The following is a 27,375-nucleotide window of genomic DNA, read 5'->3' on the forward strand; positions in this document are numbered from 1 at the left end:
TCCCAATCCTTGTACCTCAACCTTTCAGAAACCAAGCATGAAGGTTGAGAGACTTGACCTCTGGATGGAGAACCCGACCCCCCTCCCGTGAGAGCAGATCGTCTCAGTAGGGAAGACGGCATGGAGGGCAGATGGACATGTCGAGAAGGTCCGGGTACCATGCTCTCCTGGCCCATGCCGGAGCAATGAGAATCATTCGGGAACCGAACCTCCATAGCACTTTCGGAATGACGGGGACTGGAGGAAATGCATATAGCAGTGGGAAGGACCACTCCACTACAAACGCGTCCCCCAAGGCTCCTCTTGGAGGAAATTCCCGTGAGCAGAATCTTTCGCACTTCCGGTTGACACTGGTGGCGAGGAGATCCACTTGTGGGGTCCCCCAAAGGGCGAAGATCTCCAAGAGAACCTCCCGAGCCATCTCCCACTCGTGAGAGACTGTGCTCTACCTGCTCAGAGCATCCGCCGCCTAATTTTTATCTCCGGCCAGATGAACTGCTGAGATCGAAATTTCCTGCTGGATGGCCCAGAACCAGAGCTGCATCGCCTCTCTGCACAGTGAGAGAGACCCAGCCCCCCGCCCCCCTTTTTTGTTGAGGTAGTGCATAGCCACTGTATTGTCCGTCAGAATCAGGACATTCTTCCCCCGTACAGACGGCAGAAAAGCCTTCAGCGCTAGCCTGATGGGCCTCAGCTCCAACAGATTGATATGGAGTCTGGTCTCTGACAGAGAACGACCGCTGTCAACTCGTTGGCAAGAGCTTCCCATCCTGTGAGGATGCGTCCATCACGATCGTTACCTCCGACCAAGGTCACCAAAATGGAGCCCCCTTCATCAGATTGCCTTTGACGGCCCACCACAGGAGATCCTGGGCGACCAAGGGTGGCACCTGAACGGGATCCGACATCCTTCCGGAGGACTGCAACCATTGCATCTTGAGAGTGCGTGGCAGAGATCTCCTTCACAACTTGGCCTCTGACACCAGTAGAATGCAGGATGCCATGAGGCCGAGCAACCTCAAGAACTCGAACGCCGGGAGACACTGGGCACATTGAAACTTGTCCACAATCTGCAGAATGCGATGAGCCCTCACCTGGGGAGGCAAACACTGCCCCATGGATGTGTCAAGCACTGCTCCGATGTAATTGTAGTTGTCAAGTGGGACTTCTTTAAGTTGAGGGAGAAGCCCAGCCTGTGAAAGGAGTGGCAGGTGACTGACACATGATCCAGGACTTGCTTGGGAGAGCGCGCCCTGATCAACCAATCGTCCAGGTAGGGGTAGATGTGAATCCCCTTTCCTGAGATACGCTGTCACCACCACCATCCGCTTGGTGAAGACCCTCGGGCGGAAGTCAATCCGAATGGCAGGACGCGAAACTGAAAATGCGAGTCGCCATGGGATGAATCGTCACATGAAAGTAAGCATCCTTGAGGTCGAGAGACACCAACCAGTCCTGAAGTTGAAGGGCCTGGAGGACTTGAGAGAGTAACCATCTTGAACTTGTCCTTCCTGAGGAGCTTGTTCAAACCACGCAAGTCCATGATGGGTCTCAATCCCCAGTCTTTTTTCGGGATAAAAAAAATATGGGGAATAACATCCGTTGTTCCTCTCCGCTACAGGCACCAGTTCTATGGCGCCTTTCTCAAGCAGGGATAGGATTTCCTGCGCAAGGAGCGGATCCGGACTCTTCAAAGAGAGCTTCCCTGGTGGATTGTCGTGAGGCCTCTGCCGGAAAGGAAGACAGTAGCCATGGGCTATGATCTCCAGAACCCACACATCTGAAGTAATGGCACACCATTCTACAAGATGCTGCACCAGCCTTCCCCTAACCGGCGAATCAAGGGGCATGGCCTCATGACTGAGCTGAAGCGGCTGCGGCAGTGCCTGAGGGCAAAGAGGCAACTGCCCGAGCGGCATTGGCACCTCGATTTACACCTCTGTTACTCCTACGTTGGCCCCTTTGACTGGCAACTCCCCTCAATCTACCAAAGGATGAGTAGTAATCTAAAGGAACCTCCCCTCCATTGCTGTCCCCTAGGACGAAAAGGCGGAGGTTGGCAAACTGCAGCGCTCAACGACTTCGCTGCAGCTTTAGAGGTCTGCAACCTCTCAAGGCTCCCGTCAGCCTTGCTGCCAAAAAGATGGTCACCATCAAAGGGTATGTTGAGAAGCCGGGACTGTACATCAGGAGGAAGCACCGACTTCCGCATCCACGCAAACCTGCGCATTACTGTGCTCCCTGCCATGGACCGGCTGACAGTCTGCCACATCCAGACCCGACTGAATGGATTCACACATGGCATCCTTGCCATCCTGAACGAGGGCAAAAAAAACATCCCGTTCCTCCCCTTTGGGAATATGTTCAGCCGCCAAAGATACACAATTCCACAAAGTGTGAGTGAATATTGCCAAGGCACAGAGTTGGCTGCCTTTGAAGCCATACCCCCAGATGAAAATACTTTCTTCGCCCAACCGTCGAAGCGCTTGTCGTCCCAATCAAGAGGGATGGTAGGGTACACCGCCGGCTTCGCTGGGGCCGTAGCCGCCTGCACCGAACTCTCCGGAGTGGGTGCAAAGCAACACTGGGTCAGTGGGTGGACCTTGGTCCAAAATATCTGTCGGGTCATCCAGCAGAAAATCCACAGGTGGAGCAGACCACCCCAACATGAGCCACCTGTACGAAGACTCTGCGTGTGTACCAGGCTCAGGCTGCCAAATTCAACCTCCGGATTAACGCAGGTCTTCCATCTGGCTATGATCAGACAACAGTTCGTCAGGAACCTCAGGAGGGACAAACCCTTCCACATCTGACCCTTCATCCACCTGTGAGATATAATCCAAAGGCTGGAATAAATCCCTAAATGAGGGTACAGAAAAAGGCTCACACGCAGACCTCACCAACTTACTCAGTGACTTCCTCAGGGTTTACACCGGTCTCCGGAGCACATCCGATAAAGCCTCCTCAAAAGGCGTCGACGGAATGGGCGTCGACGCCGAGCGAGGCGCTGACGGCTTCGCCGACGGCTTCGAAGTCGGAGCCCCGGGTGTGTCCTTCGACGACCTTGGCGCCGATTACTTCTTAGAAGGCCTCACAGGCTCAGACGTTCTTGAGGGCATTGAGGACTGGGACCTGGAACGGGCATGGTTAGAGCGATCTACCTTGTCCGATCGGAACCTCGACGGCTCCCGATGATCACGCGGACCGCCCGAGCCTGGTGGCCCTAGCGCGTTCCTTGTCGGCTTCTCTCGAAGGCGCGGACGGAATGGAGCCCTGCGATTCAAAAATCGCCATCATCTCCTTGCGAAATGCGTCCCATTCCGCCAGAGAGGAATGCTTGTTGGGACATGCTACCCGCTGTCTGGCAGAGTCCTCGGACGGGGAAGGCGACCAGTGACAGCGCTTCGGAGAGTACCTAGAAGAGGCAGAGGAATGGCAGGAACCACTCCGGAACCGAGACCCCCCCCCTGGACTTACGCGGAGAGTCGCCCCTCGAATCATCGGTCGAAAGCCCAGTGGATTTCGACTTTTGGGGTTTGGAAACCCTACCTACAGTCAGCTTCTTACGCTCCCGCAAGGCCTTCGACATCAAAGACTGGCATTCATCACAGTCATCGGTGGCGTGGTCCTCACCGAGGCACCAGAGGCAGACGTTGTGCAGGTCCGTAAGCGACATCTTGGAACCGCAGTCCCGACACTTCTTGAAGCCCGACCGTGGGGTAGAAGATGAAGACGATACTTCACAAACAACCAAGTTTGAAGAACCGATTCAATCAGGAGAAGAACCGAGGCGCGCCGAGATTCCGAAGCGAACACGTTCGTGGAACCGAGTCTGCAGGCGTCCTACTTATAACATCCGGTGACGTCGGCTCGACAGAGGCCCTTGAGGGACAGCGTATCAACGTCATCGACGTAGGAGCCGAAAATTTGCCGAAGCAGCACAGCTGTGGTGATTACCGGTCATAGATGTGGAATACGTTGGAGGAGACAATCCCTTCGAAAAGATAATATTCTGGGAATATTACACTGAAAATGGTCCACATCCTTATCTCTGTACCAGTTAGTGAACTTGTTCCAACGACACCGATAGAGATTTAGTTGCTGGCCTTCTGGCCGAAAGCAAGATCTACATGACGTCATCCTAAAGGTTCCAATCCTTGTATCTCAACCTCCTTGATGTCATGCGTGAAGGTTGAGTGTGTTGACCTCTGGATGGAGAACGTGACCACCTTCTTGCGAGAGAAGATCCTCTCTTTTTGGAAGCCGTACTGGAGGGCAGATGGACATGTCCAGAAGGTCCGGGTACTACATTCTCCTGGCCCAATACGGGGCAATTAGGATAATGTTTTTCCTGAACTTTCTCAACCTCCTGATTAACTGAGGGATCACAGGGACTGGAGGAAACGCATACAGAAGTGGAAACTCCCAGTCCACTAGGTTGTGAACAGATCCACTTGTGGGGTTCCCCAAAGGACGAAGATCTCTTGAAGGACTTCCTGAGCTATTTCCCACTCGTTGGAAACTGCTCTGCCTGCTCAGAGCGTCCGCTGCTGTTTTGTTCTCCAGCTAGATGGACTGCCGACAGATCCCTTCTTGTATTGCCCAGAACCAGAGCTGCATTGCTCCTCTGCACAGTGGTAGTGACCCTACTCTTGTTGTGGTAGTACATGGCTACCGTGTTGTCTGTCATTATTAGGACATTCTTTCCCTGTACAGAGGGCAGGAAGGCCTTCAGCGCTAGTCTGATAGCCCTCTGCTCTATTAGGTTGATGTGTAGTTTGGACTCCGATGGAGATCAACAACCGCTGATTGTCAACTCGTTGGTGTGAGCTCCCCACCCTGTAAGTGATGCGTCAGTCACTACTGTTCTCTCCGGCCATGGTTGCCAAAAAGATACTCCTTGAGGACACACTCCCTGCAAGCTCACCACTGTAGATCCTGTGCTACTCTGGCTGGAACTTGCAGATCTGACATTTCCCCAGAAAATTGGGACCATTGAGTTCTGAGGGCCCATTGAAGGAATCTCATCCTCAATCTGGTTTCTGGCACCAGAAAAGTGCAGGATGCCATAAGACCGAGCAACCTTAGAAAAATCGAAGACCGGTAGATACTAGGCATTCTGGAATTTTATTACCATCTGCAGAATGTGGTGAGCTCTCAGAGGCGAGGCTTTGCCTGAACAAGTATCCAGGACTGCCCCAAACACTGGAGTTTGAGATGGTAGGTTTGACTTTTTTAAATTCAGAGAAAACCCTAGTTTGTGAAGGAAGTGGCAAGTTTTGGACAGATGTTCCTGGGCTTGTTCTGGAGAACCTGCCCCAATCATCCAATCATCCAGGTAGGGGTAGACGTGAATCCCCTTCTTCTGAGACTCGCTGCCACCACCGCCATCAACTTAGTGAAAACTCTTGGGGCGAAGGTCAACCCGAATGGCAGAACTCAAAACCGATAATCTGAGTTGCCAATTGCAAACTTCAGGAACTCTGTGCTTGAGATGGATTGGCATATGAAAGTAAGCATCCTGAAGGTCCAATGATCCCAACCAGTCTTGGAGTTGGAGAGCCTGAAGGATCTGAGAAAGTGTGACCATCTTGAACTTGTCCTTCCTGAGGAACTTGTTCAGGCGTCTCAAGTCCAAGATGGGTCTCAGTCCTCCGTCCTTCTTCGGTATGAGGAAATTTGGGGAATACCAACCCTTGTTCCTCTCCGCTACAGGTACATGTTCTATTGCACTTTTCTGTAGAAGGGTTAAGACTTCCTGCAACAGGAGCGTGTCTGGATGTTTGACAGTTGTATCCCGGCATGTGATTCTGAGGTTTCTTTTGAAAAGTAAGGCAGTAACCTTGGGATATGGTTTTCAGTGCCAAAGCATCTGAAGTAAGGCCCCACCATTCTTTCATATGCGGCAAGATCCTGCCTCCCACTGGGGTCTTGTGGGTCAAAACCTCAGTGGTTTTGCAGCAGCGGCTGACGGAACAGATGCCGCTGCTGGGGCAGATCTAGCACCTTTTCCTCGCCCCTGAGGAATTTTCGTTTGCCCTCTGACTGGCCGGTCACCTTCCTTTCCCAAATGAGGAATAAAAACGAACGGGACGACCCCTCCAGGCAGACTAGCCTGTGTAGGGGCATTGTTGAGATTGTATAGCGGCACTGATGATTTTGCTGCCGCTTTGGAGGTCTGCAGCTTCTCCAAACTTTCCTTTCCATCCCTTACTATGGATAGGAACCCTCCACGTTCCTCACCTTCCGCTGACATACAGTCCCACAGGTTATATGTAAATCTTGCAAGGGTGCAAGTTACATTTGTGGATTTTAAAGCCATGCTCCCAGACGTAAAAATCTTTCTGGACCATCCATCAACCTGTTTATCATCCCCATCAGGGGGAATTGTAGGGTATGTAGCAATTCTAGTAGAGGTAGCTGCTTGAACTACCAGACTTTCAGGAGATGGGTGTTTACTTAAGTATTCAGGATCTGAGGGACAGGGTCTATATTTTGACACATACTTATTTACTGCCGGAATAGTTTCAGGGTTTTCCCCATGCAGTGTTAACCTTCTTTTGTAAGGCTACATGAAAAGGAAGTATGGGGTCCTGCGGAGGCCCTCCTGAAAGGATGTCAGTCATGTCATCATCCTGATAGACAGGTGAATTTCTACTCCATCCCATGAATTCAGTTACCCTGTTCATCAATTTTCTATAACCCGCATCAGCATGTTCAGCTGGGTCAGGCTTTTCAAATTCATATTCTGGAGATGTATCCAGACCACTTGCTGACTGCAAGCACTCATAAGTCTTGCATCTTAGATTGAGGGTCAATTAACTCCTCAGGGACTTGTTTTGTACCAAATTTGACACCATCAGGTGAAACCTTCTGCTGATGAATCTCCTTCATATATGGAGGACATGGTTTTAAAGAAATCATGTACTTTCTGGATGAAACACCTTTTCAGGTGGCATAGACTAACATTGGTGCCGATTTTGTCATTGGAATGGACGAAGACGTCGACAAAAGCGTTGATGGCGATGTTGTAGCCATTACCTTCGATATTGTCGAGGTAATTTGACACCTTCGAAGGAATCGTCGACCCCGTCGAAGGAGTTGTCGGGACCATCAACACCGTTGAAGGAGCCTTCAACACCATCGACTGTGCACTCGACATAACCTTTTTAGGTTGAGTCATTGACACCTTGTGCTCAACCACCTTCAATAGAGGCTTCGAGGACGTTTTAGACGAGGACTTTGATGACGTACGAGAATCTGACGCCATTTTCTTGAGTTCTACCTCTGATTTATGCACTGGAAGGCTTTTTCTATGAGGTGTCTGGGAAGATTCCCTTGACACCCTCAACGATTGTCAGATTTTCTCATCTTAGTTTAACAGTTATAACTCCGTTGAGGTTAGTACCTCTCGGTATTGTGTTACCAAATACCAAAAGGATATTTAGAAGTACAAACACTAACCTGATCGGATGTCAACTTGTTCGGAGCAGCAACAGCAGAGGAGAAGAATCACCCCGGAATCCCTGTTCCCCCCCCCTAATACCGAACTTAAAAGAATCGGAGAGGGGAAACACGGATCCCAGGGAAACCCTCTGGGGAATAAAACCCTGGAGATCTTGAATCAGTCTTCTGGTAAGGAAAAGACTCCTGACGTCCGGACTGGTTGTCTCTCAGGATGACCCTTCTCTATGTGGCGAAGTAGAAAGAGACCTACAGAACGAGAATAACAGGTAAGAATAAGAAGAGCAGAATGAAGGGGAAATAGATGAGGAAAGTGTGAAACTAACTTTGGATATGACTGGAGTTCGATCCTTCCAATAGGTCTTACCAGGCAGTTGGAGGAGTAGTAGTCCAAAGAGGAGGGTACCAACTGACAAAGGAAGAATGGTAAGTGTGGTTCTAAACAAAGAAAAGAGACCAAATGTAGGAATTGGACTTACTTCCGCTAGGTGGCCTTGCTGACTAGAGCGGAATATCAAATGGAGGGCCCCGCTTGAAGGGACAAAGGAATTCCCTGGACTGATCGAAGGAGAGGAAGTGAGCAGGCCAAGACGAGATACAATTCTATAACAAAAAGGAACGTTAGTAAGAAAAAGAGATGAATAGTTGTCGATAGAATAGGGTTCGAGGTTCTGAATCTTATCGAATTTACAGAGCATCACATTCAACAGAAGCGACGCGTTGGAGCGGAGTTCCGGGATCCTTAAGAGGGATCAGATGATTGATCACGTGTTCCTGACGGCAACGTGAAACAACTAAACTGCTGGCAAAGGATTCTCTTGCTATATCGGAGTTTCCTCGAATCATAGCTCCACACAGGGACCAATGACGCCTAAGCTGCCATCAGCGAAATGGTCTAACACTTAGATCTTCCCACCCCCGTCACTTTTTGTGAGCAGGGGCATGGTCTTCATTAGACTTTTTTTTAGGGGGTCTGGGCTGCATTCTCAAAAATGCAGAACATAGATGCTCTGAAAGCTTACCACTTTCTTGGGGAGTCATGTCTCGACAGACATGTTCGGACTTCCTCAGACGATGTCGAGGAAGAGAGGTGTTGTCTTTTCTTCGCCTTTTTAGAGGAAGGACTTCTTGGATCTACTCGACGTAGATTTTTTATGACGTTTTGCTGAAGACTCTGCTGAGTCTTTTCTCCCTCTAGGAAAAAACTTTGAGGATTCCACCCCCACCGCCAGTTTACCTCTTCGTTCTTTTAAGGCCTTATGGGTCATCGACTGACAGGAACCACACTCATCTATACGGTGGTTGGAACCGAGGCACTAGAGGCAATTCCGATGGGGGATCAGTTAGTGACATCTTTCTCCCACCTTTCTGGCATTTCTTGAATCCAGTCTTCGTATGGAAGGATTACATGAAGATGACGGCATTGTACGAACTGAAGCACCGTTTTTTCAATCCGAAGCAAAGCTAATGGAAAAACGGAACCGAGGCCAACGGGAGCACTGAAGGCATTTATACGGCAATGACGACGCTCGACGAAGGCCGACAAGGGACATAGACACTGCAGCCTCGAGTGGCGCGCCCTCTGGTGCCGAGAGAAAAAAAAGTGTCCCAAGCAGCAAAGCTGAAGGTAAGGATAGATCTATCTAAGATGAGGAATACGTGGGAGGACACAATCCATTCAAAGTGGTGGCCCCGTTTTTGGAGGAGGCTCCCCCCCACCCGTCTGCCCCAGTGGCAGTCATTGCTACGCCTCATTTTGCCTTCCTCTCTGGGGAGGTGGCAGATCTGTGCTTTCGTTGCCCTTGATGGTATTCTGTTGCACTGGTAGGATTGGTAATTGCGTTTGTAGCTCAGAGTAATATCCAGGCCTATCATAGTTCTTATTGTCTCCAGCGGCTGAGAAAGTTGCATTACCTGAGGCTCCTCGAAAGGAGCTAAAGGACTGCCTGCCCTGAAGGGATGCAAGAGACATAGCCGTGTCACCCGTCGTGGCTTTAAGGGCCTCATCAATTTTGTCCACAAATTGATTTTCCCCTTCACATGGCATATCAATGACTTGCGTTGTACTACTTGACGAAAATCGGGGCAATGTAGCCATGCTTGGCATCTAAGGACTACCCCATTACCAATTTGCTTGAACCCTGTTTCAGCAAGGTCTACAGAGATGTTGATTATGTGATTCAAGGCTTCCTCCTCTTCGTGCACCAGCATCATGACCTCTTCTATGCTGTTCCGGCAAGTGTTCCAATAAAGGAGCCAGACAGTGCCACATCTCTCGATCATATTGATCAATTATTGCCAGGGCATTCGCTGCTTTAACCATTGTTGCCTCAATTGTGAGAACCTTTTTTCCAAAAGGCATACATTTTTCCAGTTTTCGTTGTCTGGCGGAGTGGCACAATTATACTGTTTTGAGACTTGCGGCTTGCTGGCATTTAAACAACTGACTCTGGAGCAGGTTGCAAGGTGAGGCTTTTCGGTGCAGTATCTGAGCCTTAAACTTCTTCTCCAACCTACGTTTAACCGCCGGCTCTGTAAAAAGGAAGCTTCAGTGTCATGAGGCCGTCCTGCCAAACATGACACAGAATGGGTATGCAAAAGAATGTGTTTACCCATATGGTCGAAGAGGAAACAATCCTTCACCTCAGCTGGAATTAAACCAAACTCCTGGCATGCCTTATGAGTGAAACGCCCTGATGTCATCTGGAGACGAAGGATGAGCAGAGCTACCCTGTGCATCTTGGTCATGATCTGTGTCCCCACGTGTCGGCTCTCTGGAGACGAGGAGGCAGTGGACCTTGCATCCCTCAGACCAGTGTCCTAGTCTGTGTCAATCAATCCCCCCCCCTCTTCTTGCTCTCTCCTACATGGACTGAATGTACATCGAGGTGGAGGTCTAGGAGGTGTTTGAATCCTAGGGAGTATGCCCTGGTCTCTACAGGGATAAGTTGGATCCCTTCGTTGAGGGGTAACTTGATGTTCTCCATAAGGATGAATTGTCAGAGCTTGAAGAAGCGGAAGCCTGGCATCAAGCTGTCATAAAAGAGACTGCAGTGTAGTAAGGCCCTGCAGGGAAAGCGGGGATTGTGGGTTTATAAGGATGTATCGTGCATGCATACCACCTATTCCAGCAGGTGTAGATGGTCCTTGGATAGGAGGATCGAAAGGTTCCTTCTTCTGGATCAGATTCAAAGACACTTGGATATTCCTCTGGTGGAGGCTCAACATCTGATGTAATGTCATGCTGCAATATGTCTTCTGGTATGATATCTTCGTACTCAATAAGAGACATTCCCAGAGCATCCTGTCGTCCTGCATCATGGCACCAATTGAGGTTTCCAAAAAACCTTAGGAGACAACAGATTGCCTTCCATCTGCAATTCCGAAATCTCCATTCTATTGGTGGACAGTAACGTATGCTTTTCTAGAGACGATGACTTTTTGGTCGTTGTCGAAGTGGTCGTCGACGAGAGACGAGCCGTAGACCCTGACGAAGATGCAGTCGTCGTGGATGGTGCGGTCGTCAGAGTAAACTTCAACGATTTGGCTGTTGGCAGGTGTCTTGACTCCTCGTGGCTGGAATAGGATCTTCATGATTCCGACGACGAGTAGTGTTTTTTGCCACTCATCGGGGTAGACTTTTTCAAGGACGACACCGAGGAGGATTTCGTAGCCGATTTGGCTCTGTGCTTGACCGTCTGAGATCTCCTGAACGGGTCAGTGGATTTTGACGATGGGTGCGGCCCCTTCTCCCTCCGTTTGTCCAAAAGTGATTTCATCAACGGGCCCTTGGAAAAGTGTTGTGTACCTGGTATGGGACCATTCACCACTAGCTGGTGGTTTCTTTACAGGTAAAGCGTGTTTGGCTTTATCGTGCCCCAAGGATGATTTTGCCTCACCTGTATTTTGTTTCTTCGGCAACGGTTCCTCGGATCTAGACCTCGGTCTTGACGGTGACCACTTGTCAGAGGGAGTGGTTGCTCTCCCACCCCGTGACGAGCCAACCTCAGACATCGGATAGGCTCCTTCATTGAGCCAGCAGATTAGCCGTTGGTTCCAGTCTTGTCAGTTGAATGGTTGGGTAGAGGCAATAAAGACATTCTGTGTGCCTGTCCCACTCATGCACATTTTTTAGGCCGCAAGTGTCGCACGGCCTAAATAAGGATGCGAGGTCCTGCAGCTTCAACGGTTGGAACCAAATCTATTTTGACGTTGGTTGCACCGGATGGTGAAATTTGAAGAAAAAAGTACAATTTTCCAAGAAATTGTATTTTCTCTGAGGAGAGAAACACAAGGAATCCCAACAGCTCGGAAGACTGTTGAAATCTGAGGGGAAGCTGCTGGGCCAGAGCTCTACACTCTACGTCCCATTTGTGGGTACCAAAAGCACTCACGACAATGGGACACTCAAGGTTTCAAGTTTTTCCATAGGAAAATTACTTAGTCAAAGTAACCAGCGGTTCCGAGCCTGGCGGGGAATATTCACAGCATGTGAATCCGGGAAAGATCCAATGCTGGAGAAATATATATATACATAGGTGCTACACAACACTGCATACAATTCCATTTGTTTGATGCTACTAGATCAGAAAAAGTCCTTGTTCTGCAACTACATTGGGCACTTTCTGAAATGGAGTCTATCCCCAGAAGTGGCTGAATTTTTGGGGAAAGGTATTCATTTTTCAAATTGCAAGCTGTACTGCTTTAAAATGCACAGAGGATGCGTATTATGGGCCTCACCTCAATTCATAAGACATAAGAGAAAAACAGCAGTGTACAAATGCCACTTATTGGCGCCAAGTCAGCGGTCTATGTTATGGAGGACATCAAAACCTATGTCTTTGTGTCAATGGATGATGGACGTGAAACTGTGAAAGTGGGTTTTATCTAGCCCGACATGCCATAAGATCAGCTGCTTAAGTGACCTGACATGCATTGTCAGAAGACACTTGATGGGACAGAAGAACAAGTTACTTACCAACTGTAACGTTCTTCAGACTGGCTGTTCCTCCCACGTATTCCTCATTTTAGATGGGCTCCCAAAGCAGTCTGAATTGGAGAAGGGAGTACCAGAAATATTAATCATATACATTATGAAGTACTGATTTTGCAAAGAGACCACCCCTGTGAATTAGTCGAATCTAGGGAGTAGTGCTTTACAAATGTGTGCATGGATGACCAGGTGGCTGCTGCGCTAATATCTTGTACTGGTACACCTCTCTGAAGAGCTGTTGAAGTCGCCATGCCCCTGGTTGAATGAGCTCTCAGCCCATCTGGAGGATTTTACCCAGCCAATCTATAGCATTCAGTTGTAGCTAAAATTATCCATATGGACAATGTTTGTTTTGTCACTGCCAGCCCTAATTTCCGACCAGTATATCCCACAAAAAGTTGGTCACACTGACGAAATTTAGCCAATCTCGATATATAGAAACTAAGAGCCCTCGTAGGGTCTAATCTGTGTAATCCTTCCTCCTAACTTGCGTGAGGAGGATAAAAAGGCAGGCAGTGTTATCTTTTGTGACAGGTGAAAATCGGATTCAATTTTCGGAAGAAAAGAGGGTTTGACCTTAAGAACTTTATCTTTGTCAAAGATGGTGTGAGGAGGTTTGCTAGAAAGCACCTGCAACTCACTCCCCCTGCTCGCTGAAGTAATTGCAACTAGCAGCATTGTTTTTAGAGTAAGGAGCCTTAACAGACAAGAATGCAATGGCTCAAATGGAATACATGTGAGAAATGTCAACACTAAATTTAGATCCCACACAGGTACTTTAAAGGGTATTGGAGGAAAAACGTTAGTAAGCCCTTTTAAGAACTGTACAATTAAAAAGGTATCTTGAAATAAGATCCCTCCTCTGAGGAGTGCTTAAAAATGGATAGCGCAGCCAAATAACCTTTTATCGTGCCAACTTGGAGCCCCAAATTAACCAAATGTAAAAGAAAAGACAATATTGTAGGAATATTACATTGAAAAGGGTCCACATTCTTATCTTTGCACCAGTTACTGAACTGTTACAATGACACGGGTGCAGAGATTTAGATGCTGGCCTTCAGGCCGAAAGCAAATCTCCATTGCATCATCCGGAAAGGTCCCAATCCTTGCATCTCAGCCTCTCAAAAACCATGCATGAAAGCCGGATGTCTTGACCTCTGGATGGAGAACTCTACCCTCCTCTTGCGAGAGAAGGTCCTCTTTGTGGAAGACATATTGGAGGGCAGATGGACATGTCTAGAAGATCCAGGTACCACGTTCTCCTGGCCCAATCCAGGGCAATTAGGATCATGGTTTTCCCGAACTTTAACATCCTGATTACTTGAGGAATCACGGGTACTGGAGGAAACTCGTACAGATGTGGAAATTCCCAGTCCACCACAAACGCATCGCGTCTCCTAGAGCTCCTCTTGAACAGCCAGATTCTCGAACAGATTCACTTGAAGGGTTCCCCAAAGGGTAAAGATCTCTTGAAGGACTTCCTGAGCTAGTTCCCATTCGTGAAATACTGTGCTCGGAGAGCGTCCAGCACCATGTTCTGCTCTTTCCGGCTAGGTGAATTAATGTTAGAGAGATTCCTTCCTGTATTGCCCAGAACCAGAGCTGCATTGCCTCTCTGCACAGTGGTAGTGATCCTACACCTCCTCTCTTGTTGAGATAGTACATGGCCACCGTGTTGTCCTTCGTCATCAGGACATTCTTTCAGATGTACAGGGGGCAGAAAGGCTTTCAGCGCTAGTCTGATTGCCCTCTGCTCCAACAGGTTGTTGTGTGGTTTGGACTCTGATGGAGTCCAACGACCACTGGTTGTCAGATCGTTGGTGTGGGCTCACCACCCTGTGAGTGAAGCGTCCGTCACAATGGTTCTCTCCGACCATGGTTGCAACCCCACCATCGAAGATCTTGTGCCACTCTGGTTGGGACTTGCAAAAGATCTGACATTTTCCCTGAAAATTGGGACCAATGTGTCCTGATGGCCCACTGTAGGGATCTCATCCTCAATCTGGCCTCTGGCACCAGAATAATGCATGATGTCTTAAGACAGAGCAGCCTTAGAAAATTGAAGGCCGGTAGATGCTGGACATTTTGAAACATGTTACCATCTGCAGAATGTGGTGAGCTCTCTTCAGGGGAGCGATGCTTTGCCCGAGAAAGTATCCAGGACCTCAGATAAATTGGAGTTTGTGATGGTATGCATTTTACTTCTTGAAATTCAGAGAGAAGCCCAGTCTGTGTAGGAAGTGGCAGGTCTTGCTTAGATGTTCCTGGGCTTGTTCGGGAGAACGTGCCCCGATTAGCCAATCGTCCAGGTAGAGGTAAACATGAATTTCCACCTCTCCTGAGACTCACTGCTACTACCGCCATCAGCTTGGTGAAAACTCTCAGGGCGGAGGTCAACCCGAATAGCTGAACTCGAAAATGAGTTGCCAATCACGAACCTCAGGTACTTTCTGTGCTTGAGATGGATTGGCACATGAAAGTAAGCATCCTGAAGGTCCAATGACACCAACCAGTCGGAGATGGAGAGCTAAAGGATCTGAGAAAGGGTAACCATCTTGAACTTGTCCTTACTGAGGAACGTGTTCAAGTTTCTTAGGTCCAAGATGGGTCTCAATCCTCCGTCCTTCTTTGGAATGAGAAAGTATGGGGAGTACCAACACTTGTTCGTCTCTACTACAGGTACATGTAGTATTGTACTTTTCTCTAGCAGTGTTAAGATTTACTGCAACAGGAGTGGGTCTGGAATTTTGGCAGAGTTGTATCCCGGAGGGTGATGAGGTTACTTCTGTAACGGAAGGCAGTAACTTTGGGATACTGTTTCCAGTGCCCAAGCATCTGAAGTAATGCCCCGCCATTCTTCCAGATGCTGAGAGATTCTGCCTCCTACCGCGGTCTTGTGGGTCAAAACCTCAGAGTTGCTTTGCGGCAGCTGCAGTAGCGGCTGATGGGACATTTGCCGCTGCTGGGGCAGCTCTAGCACCTTTTCCTCGCCCCCGAGGAAATTTCCTTTGTCCTCTTTAACTGGCCTGCCCCCTTCCTTTTCCAAATGAGGAATACAATCGAAAGGGACGACCCCACCAGGAAGATGACCCTGTGTTGGGGCGTTGAGGTTGTCGTATTGCGGCACTAAGTGACTTTGCTACCGCTTTAGAGGTCTGCCGCTTCTCCAAACTTTCATCCGCCTTGCTGCCGAACAACCTCAAGCCGACAAATGGCATATTGAGAAGTCTGGCCTGCACATTAGTGCAAAACCAGATTTCACAGCCAGGCAAATCTGCGTAGCAGAGTACTAGATGCCATGGACCTACTGATGCCGTCAGCAGTGTCTAAACCTGATTGGAGGCATTCCCCCATAGCCTCCTTTCCATCCTTTACTAAGGATAGGAAACCTTTGCGTTCCCTCACCATCAGGAATATGCTCAGCTGCCGCTGCCATACAGTCCCACAGGGTGTATGTAAATCTTGCAAGGGTGCAATTTAAATTTGTAGATTTCAATGCCATGCTACCCGAAGAAATAAATCTTACGGGACCATGCGTCCATTTTTTTGTATCATCCCTGTCTGTGGGAATTGTAGGGTATGCTGCATTCCTAGTAGACGTGGGCGCCTGAAACACTAGACTTTCAGATGATGTAGGTTTCCTTAAATATTCAGGGTCTGAAGAGGCCTGTATTTAGATGTGAATTTCTTATTAACTGCAGGAGCTGACTAAGGGTTTTTCCATGCAGTCATCACCTTCCTTTGCAAAGCTAAGTGAAAAGGAAGTATGGGGTCTTGTTGGGGTCCCCCCGAAAAGATGTACGTCATCCTCTTGGTAAGTAGGGGAATTTCTGTTCCATCCCATAAATTGTTACCCTAATCATTTATCTCCTGTACCCTGCATCTGCATGATCAGCAGGGTCAGGTTTTTTTTAACTCATACTCTTGAGATGTGTCCACACCATGTACTCTCTGCAGGCACTCATAGGTCTGCCATTTGAGTGACGGTCAATCAACTCCTCAGGAACTTCCTTTGTTCCAAACTTTACACCAGCCGGTGAAACATTCTCCTCGGAGGCATAGACTTTGCCTTCGCGACAGGTCGATTTAGGAATAGGAATTAACGAAGACGGCAACAAGGGCGTCAACGTTATCAGTAATGGCTTTGATAGTCAAAGGAGCCTTCGATATCGAAGGATCTATCGACGCCATTGAAGGAACCCTTGACACCGTTGAAGGAGTACTTGACTTCAGAGTCTTTGAGTGGCCTGTCGACACCTTGGACTCAGACGTCCTCGATAGAGGCTTTGAGGAAGCCTTTGATGATGATTTTAATGGCAGATGAGTATCCAACACCATATTGCCTATGGTTTTTGCACTGGTAGGCGTTTGTGAGGTGTCTGGGAGGATCCCCTCTACGACACCCTCTATTTTCCGTCGGATCTTTTTGTCTTAGATCTTCCCCCATCACGTTTAGTATGAGAAGGGACATGGCCGTCACTAGACTTCTATGAAGGGGGGGGGGGGCTGGGCCACATTCTCAAAGATTTTAAACATTGAGGCTCTGAAGGCCTCCCACTTCTTCTGGGAATCATATTTAGAAGGGCAGGTGATAACCTCTTCGAAAGACTAAGAAGAGAGACCAGTGTCACATTTTGACTTTTTTGAAGAAGACTACTACTTCCTAGATCTACCCCTCGACCTCTTCAATTTGTGACGTCTTTCATTAGACTCAGCGGAGCCTTTTATGCTTCTCGAAGGCAACTTTAATGACTCCTCCCTCATCGCCAGTTTACCTCTCCGTTCCTTTATAGCTTTATTGGTCATCACCTGACAGGAACCGTACTAGTCTATAAATTGTCAGGAACCCAAGCACCAGAGGAAATTTCGATGGGGATCTGTTATCGACATCTTCCCGCATTCCTGACATTTTTTTAATCCAGTTTTAGGCATGAAAGGGTTCGATGACGAAGACATTTTAACAAGAACTGGAGCACTGTTTTCTTGATACAAAGCAAATGCCATTGGAAAAACGGAACTGAGGCCAATGGGCGCGGCTCGAGCAATTTATACAGCGGATAACGTCGACGGATACCGCAGAGGAACATCGACGCCACAGACTCTAGCAGAGCGCCCTCTGGTGGAGAATTTTTTTTCTGAAGCAGCAAAGCTGAAGGTAAGGCTACATCTAAGATGAGGAATACCTGGGAGGACAATCCATTCGAAAAATATTGATGTGAATTACTTGACTTGATTTGTCTGTATGTTCTAGGATTGCCTTTTTTGGTTTTTCTAGATGGTTCTGGGGTGGGAGTCATGTTTGAAAATGATATGGTTAAAAATAAAAAAGCATTCAGGTGCATCAACAATGGGGAAAAAAGGATAACGTTTACTAAAATTACTGCACTCCTTGTTTGTAATCAACCTTTAACATTTGAAGGTTGCCAGTTCAGCAATTCTGAGGAAATTAGCAAAGGCTTACATCCTCTGTGTGGTGAGAGGGCATGTGAAAATTCTCTTAGCATTCTTTAAACATAATATTGCTTTCAGGTTCTCCGATGTGAATAAATACCCCGTCTTCTTGCTGCACTGCCTCAATGGATGACTGTGTACAGACTGGGCTCTCTTTGCAAATGGAATCATTTCTAACTGGGTTCACAATGAAAGTGAAGCAGGGGCTCTTCACGTTTCCCAGTTTACCATCACCAGATCTGTGTGCGATGATTCAGTGCAGTCATCTGGAATCCCATGGACTAAAATAATTGGGTGCCAAATCAAGAGGATGGCAACATGCATTGCTCTCAGGGCCATACCAATGGAATAACAGCACTTTAAGTTAATGAGAAGAGCATCCACTGAAAGCACTGGTTCGGTTTCAGTATTTAGTTTGTTAGATACATCTGGGTGGATGCCAGGGGAGGGGGTCGGGGGAGTCCTTGGACTTAAAATGTAAGCTAAATACCAGATTGGGAGAAAAAACATTTCAGCTGGCATAAAGGAAGCCCTACTCTCAGAGCACAACTTTACTTTGGGGAGCCCACCCTCTTACCCCCCCCCCCTCCGGTATTTGCTCACTTTGTGTCATCCTTTTATAATCTATTGCATTAAGGGGGAGGGTCTTCTAGCTCTCGATTTGAAAACTTGCGCCAGAACTTTGATCAGCTGCCCTAGCCCAGGATCTTCGTCCACTTTTAGGAAAAGTAAAAATGGCACAACTACATTTAATTCAACACGATATTTTTTAGATGCATAAGCGAGTATCTGAATACAAGTTGATTAACTGACAGGAAATGGCATCGAAAAAAAACTCAAACGCGAGTCATATCCACATGCAAATTGCTGCACAATTTCTGGGCAAATGTTCTACCACTCACTGACATTGCAGGCTACAATCTACCTCCTCAAGACGCCCACATGCTTTACATATGACTATGAGCTACAGACTTTGGTGTTACTGGGTTCATTGCAAAAAAAGCAGTCTTGAAATTGGCAGTCTCCCACCAAACCCACTTGAAAAAACTCAATTGAGAACATTGTGTCCTTCTCAGCTAAGGAGATGATGTATGCTTAGGAGGACGTGGCCAATCATGACAAACAAAAATGCATTTACCAATTAGAAAAAAAAGATGATCTATGCTTTGCCATCCCCTGGTTTGTCTGCTTTTGTCTTATCTAGGTTTCCCATATGAGCATCTACTGGTGGACTGAGTGTTTCAGTTGTTTGGTATTCATCCTTGACTGCATTTCCTGAACTCTACATTTATGTATTTATGTTCTATATGTAACTGGCTTGGCTGTGACCAGACTTCTAGACTTTTTTTAAAACTATTGTATTTGTTGTGGTTTTATAAGTTGTTCAACAAAAATGTAAACAAAGCAGATCGTTTAACAGTTGTAGGAAACCACATTAATTTATTTTAACTTTTTGTTTTTGAACATAGTGTGTGCCTGCCCTACTTTTAATAAAATATTTCAAGATTGATCTGCTTATTAAACAAACAATATGCATTTGGAAAATATAGCCTTTCCTGACTGGTCATTCTTTTTCAATTATTGACCGATAAATTGCTTTAATCAATTTTCTAAATTATAACTAAAAAAATGGGGGCATGCACTAAAATTTTAGAATACACTCCTAGCAAGCAACACTCACTCTCTAAGAGTTCCAATTTAAAACCAGATCAGATGGTATGGGGAGAGCACAATTCCCTGAAACCTGTTAAAAAAATCATTGCTGTTAGTTCTACAAGCAATATTTGTTAGCTTAAACTTAAACTGTCATGTAATTAATTTAAATACAATCACCAGATAGAATTTGTCAATGCTAAAACGTATCTATAGTGCCTCTTTCTTTGGGAAGGCACATTTCTTAGGCTAGCACTTATTGGCAATATTCTTAAGGTATAATTCAGAAAAGCTACCCCACACTGATGAACATATTTTGGTATTTGAACCGAATGAACCTAATTTCATGTCATCCAGTTGTAAAACGTTGCAAAGAAACCTTGTTTATAAGATGCTCCGTAACAACTTCTCGCAGTCCAGTGTACAGTTTTTCTCCATGTTTATGCAACACCATTGTATAGGCATTTCTATAAAGTTCTTCAAAACTCAAGCCACTGTTGTTCTTCCGCTGGATCTCCTGGATTGCATTTTTCAGCAGGTCCCAGATACTGTTCACATATTTTTCATCCATAGTCATCTGAAAAAAATTAAAAACAGAAAAAAAGCTCAGAATCAACTTCACAGATGTAGTACTAAACAAATGATCTTCCATGTATGGGTTGTCAAAGTTCAATCATTAACCACTTAAGATTGAGCTACAATTCATCCAACAAGGGATAAAAAGTTAGAATTGCAGGCTACTAGCCAAGCATAAAAAGACACTTGCCCCCTCAATTTCCCAAACGTACACCATTTCTTACTAGCCAAGAGTCAATTATTGCTTAATGGTTTTAAGTGCAATTTTGGAAATCGCCGTCCAACATTTTCAGCAAGTCTAGTACCCGCTTATAAAAGCCAATGTGGAAAATGAGCACAATGTATTCCCCATTAAAAAGAAATGATTCTCAAATAAGTTTAAAATAATGTTAGCTTGAGTGGGAGATTGCCTTTCTGTGCAAGCTGTTGCCTACAGCCACACTGAAATCCTAGGCAAAACACTTGGGGAAAGCAATTTAGGATATCAAGTAAATCGCCAACCAATAAGTAAGTCTTACTATTGATATATGCTAGTTACCATTTATAACAATAGAAGTGTATTCTATTCTTTACTGAATCAGACGCTTCAGAATGCGATGTCAACAAAAAAAAGTCACAAAAACACAAAAAGAGAAAGACTAACAGAAGCACATGGCGAAGGGCAGCAGGGAAACTCTGCTAGGCACACACTTCCTTTCCAATACTGCATGGCGGCTGTCACAGAGCACATTACTTCTACTCACCACAAGTATGAAATGGCTGGGTTTGGTTTTAGACAATGAGCCACATCTCAATCTCCATGTGAAGAACTTTGCATTTAGCAAAAGTTACATCCGAGGACGCATTTTGGAGTAAACCCTGCACTCCGTTTCAAGCCTTTACTCTCTCCACACTAGAGAATATCTGAAGACCATCTCTAAAGGCTTCCATAGGTAATGCACTGCTCCACTGAAAGCACCAACATGCAAAAGCATCTCATTTGCAGCACTTGCCAGTTCCACCACAAAATTCTCATTTCGCTACGTAATTGAGATTGTTGTGCTGCCTTAATAATACAACAAAGACAGCCACTTACAATCCAAGAAGGTAGCAAACATTTAATTTCTGTGACTCCAGGGTACTGCAGAACCAAGAAAATGTCCAACTAAAGATTGACAACTTCAAGAAGCAGCAAACCTAGAGTCAATCCTTTGGGGGTATAGCCTTGCTCAGGTCTAAAGTATGCCATGCCCCATTCCTAATCCAGGAGTAAAAATGTTAAATTGCAAGCCACGAGCCACCACAATTCTCCACATACATACATTCTGGCATTTCTTACTCACCCAAAGTTAATCACTAGCCAATGGCTAGTGGCAAGTGCACATTTTGAGGCCTGCCTCATCTACAAGAAGGATGTGAGCTTAACACAGCTTAAACACTTTACACCAAGTTAAACACGCAGACCACTAGCTCAGCAATGCAGTCAACCAAAGACCTGGTTACTCGAATTTCCATAACGTTTTGGACTGGTTAAGAGTTTTAGGATGACTCCATCCCCCTTTACCGGTCTCCTCTCCTGGACACCAAAGCATAAATTCATGTTTCAACACAACTGCAACACTGATGACTACCACTTCTTCACTGCACCACGTTTCCCTTCCCCCTGCTACCTGGTCTTCTCTTCCTAACTCGTCCCCTGGTACCGGAGAGGCAACTTTGTAGTTTCTCCCATTAACAAATCACGCCCACCAATCATCAACTTTTGTGCAAGCCAGCAGTATGCCGATGCTAGGCTCTAGTAGTTCACTTCATTCAATTACATGAAGTGCTAATGCCATTCATAACCATGTGAAGCACTTGTCTTGATGGCTTTACATTAAACCCTTACCTAAGAAGCTTCATTAAGGATCATACATTTGCACATCAGCTCAAAATGAGATTTGCAGAACCTGGCCCAACCACCAATATTGCTCCTGCTGCCTCAGCTGCACTAAGGCACTGTATATTCAATATAGTCAGTGAAGTGACCCCCATTTATTTACAGTCATGTCAGCGCTCACCCTGGCTCACCAACGGCCACTCACAAGCGCACCCCCTCCCCTCGTATACCAAATCATGGCTACCTCCAGCCGATAGAACAATGCCATCCACAGGAACTGTAGATTGCAACATAAACCTACTTCCACACTAAAGCCACGAGACTCCTCTTAAAGCAAACTAGGCAGCACGCCCACTTCCCAATGTCGGCCAACTTGGGTGCATCAAACGCCTATATACCGTGCAATATGACCAACCTTGAGCTAAATCATCCAAACATGTATGACCGATCAATCTGCTGCCATTTCTTCCTTCAAGCATTCAAATACTGAATCAGTTCTCCCTCATCAGCATGTTGACCTTCACTCTTAACATCATTCTGCTCCCTCATCAAGTTGTGCAAGTTATGATGAAACATCACAGAAAACGATGTTTTCTGGTTTCAATGCTACCTTAGTTGACCAACAGCACCTCCCAATTACCAATTAACCTCAAAGCAAGCAAACAGTTTCTCATCCATTGAAAATGTGGATGAGGCATGGGACAGCTCCAACAAAAACTGATGACGTAAGTACACCAGTTGTGAGGCGCTTCCCGTTTCCTCTGGTGAATTTCTTGATCCCTTGTTATCTCATTACAAAAATATATTTTATAGCACTCAGTGCTCCAGATAAGATTTTGGAGGGATTATTTTACTCTATTTTAAATCTTTGAGAGTAAATAATAAAGTTACTCACCGTAGTGACCACCTTACTCCTAGTCCATAGTCCCCTTTCCTCCATACTTCTGGGACATTCCTCTGTCCTGTGGGACGGGACCGGAGCACTTTGTAAAAAAGCATCAAATGTTTCAAAAAGGTGTCCCGTCTCCTTTTTACACAGAGTAACGCACGCGGCCGTAACCCCGCCCACCTTAGCTCTGCCCAGTGCATCGCCCATCAGTCCTTTTCGATCGCCTTCAAGCAACAACAGAGGAACTTTATTAGCAGGGACGGCGGGCGGGCGTATGGAGGAAAGGGGACTATGGACTAGTAGTAAGGTGGTCACTACGGTGAGTAACCTTATTATACGCCTACGTCCCGTCCCCTTTCCTCCATACTTATGGGAGATTCCCAAGCACTCCTTGCAGGAATTACGGGTGGATGGAAAAAGGTTTTTATGCACAGCCTGGCCAAACTGAGCATCAGACCTAGACCTAGAGCTCAGATCCAAACAGTAGTGTTTACAAAAAGCCGATGGAGGACCAGGTAGCCGCTTTTGCGATGGTCTCCCGGGGCACATACTTTTTAAAAGGCAACAGCAGCGGCCTTGCACCCGTACCAGATGTGCATGAACCCCTTTTGCACGTAGAAGACCTTAAACAGCGCAAGACTCCATAATACAGGCAGTGATCCATCTGGAAATAAATAGTCACTTTGGAGGCCTATTTACCCTGCGGATTACCGAAGGTCACCAAGAGTTAAGAAGAACTAAAGTCAGATTTCTGTCCAGATAGAAGAGCTCTTAAGTTCTAACATCCAGGCAATGCAAAACTCTCTCAGCCTCCGAGGCTGGGTTTGGAAAGAAGACAGGCAAGGAGATGGATTCAGATGAAAATCAGACTACTTTTGGAAGGAAAGAAGGATTTGTCCTCAGGACAACCTTATCCTTATGAAAAACCAGAAAGGGATGCTCCACCGACAAGGCCTGGAGCTCTCTCTCACATCTTGCCGAAGTCACAGCCACCAAGAAGGACACTTTCCACAAAAGGTGCTTAAGGTCTACACTAGCCATTGGCTCAAAAGGCTTATGGCACAAGGCCGTAAGGACCACGTTCAGATCCCACGTTGGATGCAGTTTGCGAACAGGAGGGTAAAGACGCATGAGACTCGCAAAGTGCCTTTTAACCACTGGGTTTGACAGTGAAAGAGCACTGATCTATGGCTAGGTATGCGGCAACAGCCGAAAAATAAGTCCTGCATGTCAAGACATGGATGGCCGACTCTGCCAGATGAGACACAAAGGACAGCACTATGTCGATCGTAGCCCTCCTGGGGTCCAGCTGTCTGGGTAAGTACCAGTGGCAGAACCGAAGCCATTTGCTCCTGAAATGAGATCTCGTCGAGTGCTTCCTGGCCGCCTGAATAATACGTATGTTATCAGCGGACAAGTTGAGGTGTTCTAAAGATCTGAACTCCGGCACCATGCCGCCAAGCTGAACGATTGTGGGGAGGGGTGCCACAGCTGCAGATCTCGAGTGCAGCAGGTCAGGAACCAGCGCATGCCTGATCAGTGCACACACCAACAGATGCTGAAGCTCTGAAAACCAAAACCTAGCCGGCCACCACTGTACTATGAGCAGAAGAGAACAATTCACTGTGCTCCTCAGCTTGCACAGCGTCCGATAAATCAGAGGCGGAAAAGCATAGGCTCTCATATTGAGCCAGGGAATTTCGAGGGCATCCCCCAGAGAGGAGGCTCCCAGCCAGTTCCTGGAGGCATACAGGGGAAGTTTCCTGTTTGACGCTGTTGCAAAGAGGTCCACATTTGGAGTGCCCCAACACCGGAAGATTTGCAAGGGGACCTCCGAGTTCAGTTCCCACTCGTTGATATAAAACATGGACACCACATTGTCCGTGTGGATCAGAACGACTTTGACAATGACAGGCTGGAACGCTTTGAGCGCCAGGAGCTCCAAGTGATTTATATGAAGGATCTTGTCCTTCGGTGACCAGCGCTCTGAAACCTGAACGTCGCGCCCCATCCCAGCCGGGAAGAGAGTGTCATGATCGTCACTAGCGGGCTGGGATCCTGAAAGGCCGCGGCCACAGATTGCTGAGAGGCGATCACCACAGAAGGTCCGCTCTCATGAAAAACGGAACAGGTATCATTTTGGAGTCTCGGTCCACTGCTTGACGGCAAGAACTCCGAAGAGCCATCTGTGGTTGCCTCATCTTGAGACAAGCTAGAGGAAGAGCCAGCACACACGAGGCCATGAGGCCCAGAAGCCTCTGGAACCACTAGGCCGACATGCTCTCTTACTGCGCAAACACCTGACACATGGCCAACAGATCCGTCATTCTGTCCCCAGTCAGATACACTCTGCAGTCGATCGTGTTCCACCGAAAACCCAGGAAAATCAGGTCCTGAGAGACCGTCATGGAGGATTTCTGCCAGTTCACAGACAGTCCAAGATGGAACAGGGGCAGGAGGAGAGACTCAAGATTGCTCCAGACTGATTGAGGACAAGGACTGCGCAGCAGCCAATCGTCCAAATACGGATACACACGATACCCTGAAACCGAAGATGAGCGGCGATAACCCGACATCTTTGTAAAGACACGCGGTGCCGAGCTGAGGCCAAAAAGGAGCACTCGGAACTGGAAATGCTCCTCCCCCACGGAAACACGTAGGTATTTCCGATGCAGACACCAAATCAGAATATGCATATAAGCATCCTGAAGGTCCACCATGCTGAGCCAATCGCCCTTCTGTAAAGAGGACTTTATCTGACAGGGCGTGATCATCTTGAATTTCTCTTGGGGTAGAGAGATTTAACTGGGAAAGGTCTAGGATGGTGAGCAGGCCAGCCTGGTTGGGTTTGGGCACCGTAAACAGCCGGGAGTAGAAGCTTTCCCCTCGCTCCCCTAGGGGGTTTGGGGGGGAACGGGTTCCAACGGTCTGAGATCCAGCAACTTCTGTATCTCGGCTCTGAGGGAGGGCGACCCAGACTGCTGGAAGGGAGGATTGATGGGTGGGGTGGGGGAAGGGGCAGCGGAAGCCCGCCCAAGCGGCTGACAAGGCCCACCGGTCCTCCGTGATGGCCTGCCACGCCTCCCAGTAAGACGCAATGTGCCCTCCCACCGGGTCTCGTGCGAGCGCAGAGAAACTTCATTTAGTTGGTTTATCAGTCGCGCCGCCACCTGAACCTGAAGAGGAGGCTGAACAGGAGAAAAACCTGCCCCGTTGTTGCCGTCGGTGGGAATTACCTGATGGAGTATCGACCCTACGGGACTTCTGATCCAGAAATCCCCTAAAACCAGAGGAAGACCGAGGCTGCAAAGACGTTCTCTGTGCACTGAAAGAGTTTCACCCTGACAGACAAGGACTTGGCAGTCTGGGTGCTGTCCTTAGTCTTAAGTCACCTCAACATCTGTCGTTGAGTGAAAAAGCTCCTTGCCATCAAAAGGCAGGTCAAGAACTTTATCCTGCACCTCTTTAGCGAACTTCGTAGCATGCAGCACCCGACGAAGTGTCCACGCCAAGCATAAGGCCTCGGGCCGAGGTGTCGACATGACGCGTCGCAGCCTCCAGCATATCCTGCGCCAGGACCCTAGCATCTGACAAACCTGCTTTAACATACTCTAGTTTATTAGCAGGAATGAATTCCTCAAACTCTTGACAGACCTTTCCATATTTTCTTATTTTCATATTCGCCCCCGCTAATACCAGTTCTGCATTAGCTTGACGTAACTGCAGGGCTGTATTAGTGAAAATCTTCCTCCCCAAAGAGTAAAGACGCTTGTCCTCTTCGGCCAGAAACTGCATTGCCGCTGTAGAAGACGAAGCGGGTCTAGATTGTAATGTAGCAGCAGCACTACCGTGGAGGAAGGGACGAACACAACACTAAGTCCACTTCTGCCGAAGGATGGAGCTTATAACGAGCGTCAATCTTTTTATTTACAAACAGTCCAGAGTGTTGTTTCTCCCAGACTTAATGGACCTCGGCTAAAGCGTCCTTTTTCAAGAACAAGCCGGTGCGCTCCAAAGGAGACAAGGTGAACGCCCCCGAAAGCACCCCTTCCTGCTGAACCGGTGCTTCGGGTACTGGAACATCCAAAAGACACATGTCCAGCACTCGGTCGTGAAAGGCTCTAACAAAGCGGGGCTGGTCCTCGCTGTCCTGATCCGGATGTGTCGGACGACGCACGGGGGGGGGGGGGAATCAGGCTGCGCAACATCTGGCACAGCACTGCTGGAGATTTGTCCACTGGAGGCAAGGGAGGGCCGGCAGAGGCGGAGCTGGCGGAATCACCAGGGCCACAACTGGGACCGATGGCGCAGGAGGGCATATCTCCATAACAAGCCTCGAAAATACTTCTTCATGGGCTCGGAGCACATTAGCTTTTCAAATTTGCTGAAAGAAAGCATCCTCCACCGTCGATTTAGGGGCGACTGGAAGAGACCTCATGAGCAGAGTAACCCCATGGACTTAAGGGAGAGGGTTGCCATGAGGGCCCTTCT

The 27,375-nt window shown here is 47.5% G+C and overlaps 1 protein-coding gene across 1 annotated transcript in view; it reads right to left on the reverse strand.

The window, feature by feature from the left end:
- The window catches only part of CUL3 (cullin 3), a 1,420,631-nt gene that overhangs the window by 1,262,295 nt on the left and 130,961 nt on the right, over positions 1–27,375 (reverse strand). The window contains exon 2 of the mRNA XM_069618172.1: positions 19,941–20,138. Within this exon, the coding sequence (XP_069474273.1) occupies positions 19,941–20,138 (198 nt within the window). The remainder of the gene's footprint in view (positions 1–19,940; positions 20,139–27,375) is intronic.

This window comes from Ambystoma mexicanum, chromosome 10 (assembly GCF_040938575.1).
Source record: "Ambystoma mexicanum isolate Mex_15411 chromosome 10, UKY_AmexF1_1, whole genome shotgun sequence".
Classification (NCBI taxonomy): Eukaryota; Metazoa; Chordata; class Amphibia; order Caudata; family Ambystomatidae; genus Ambystoma; species Ambystoma mexicanum.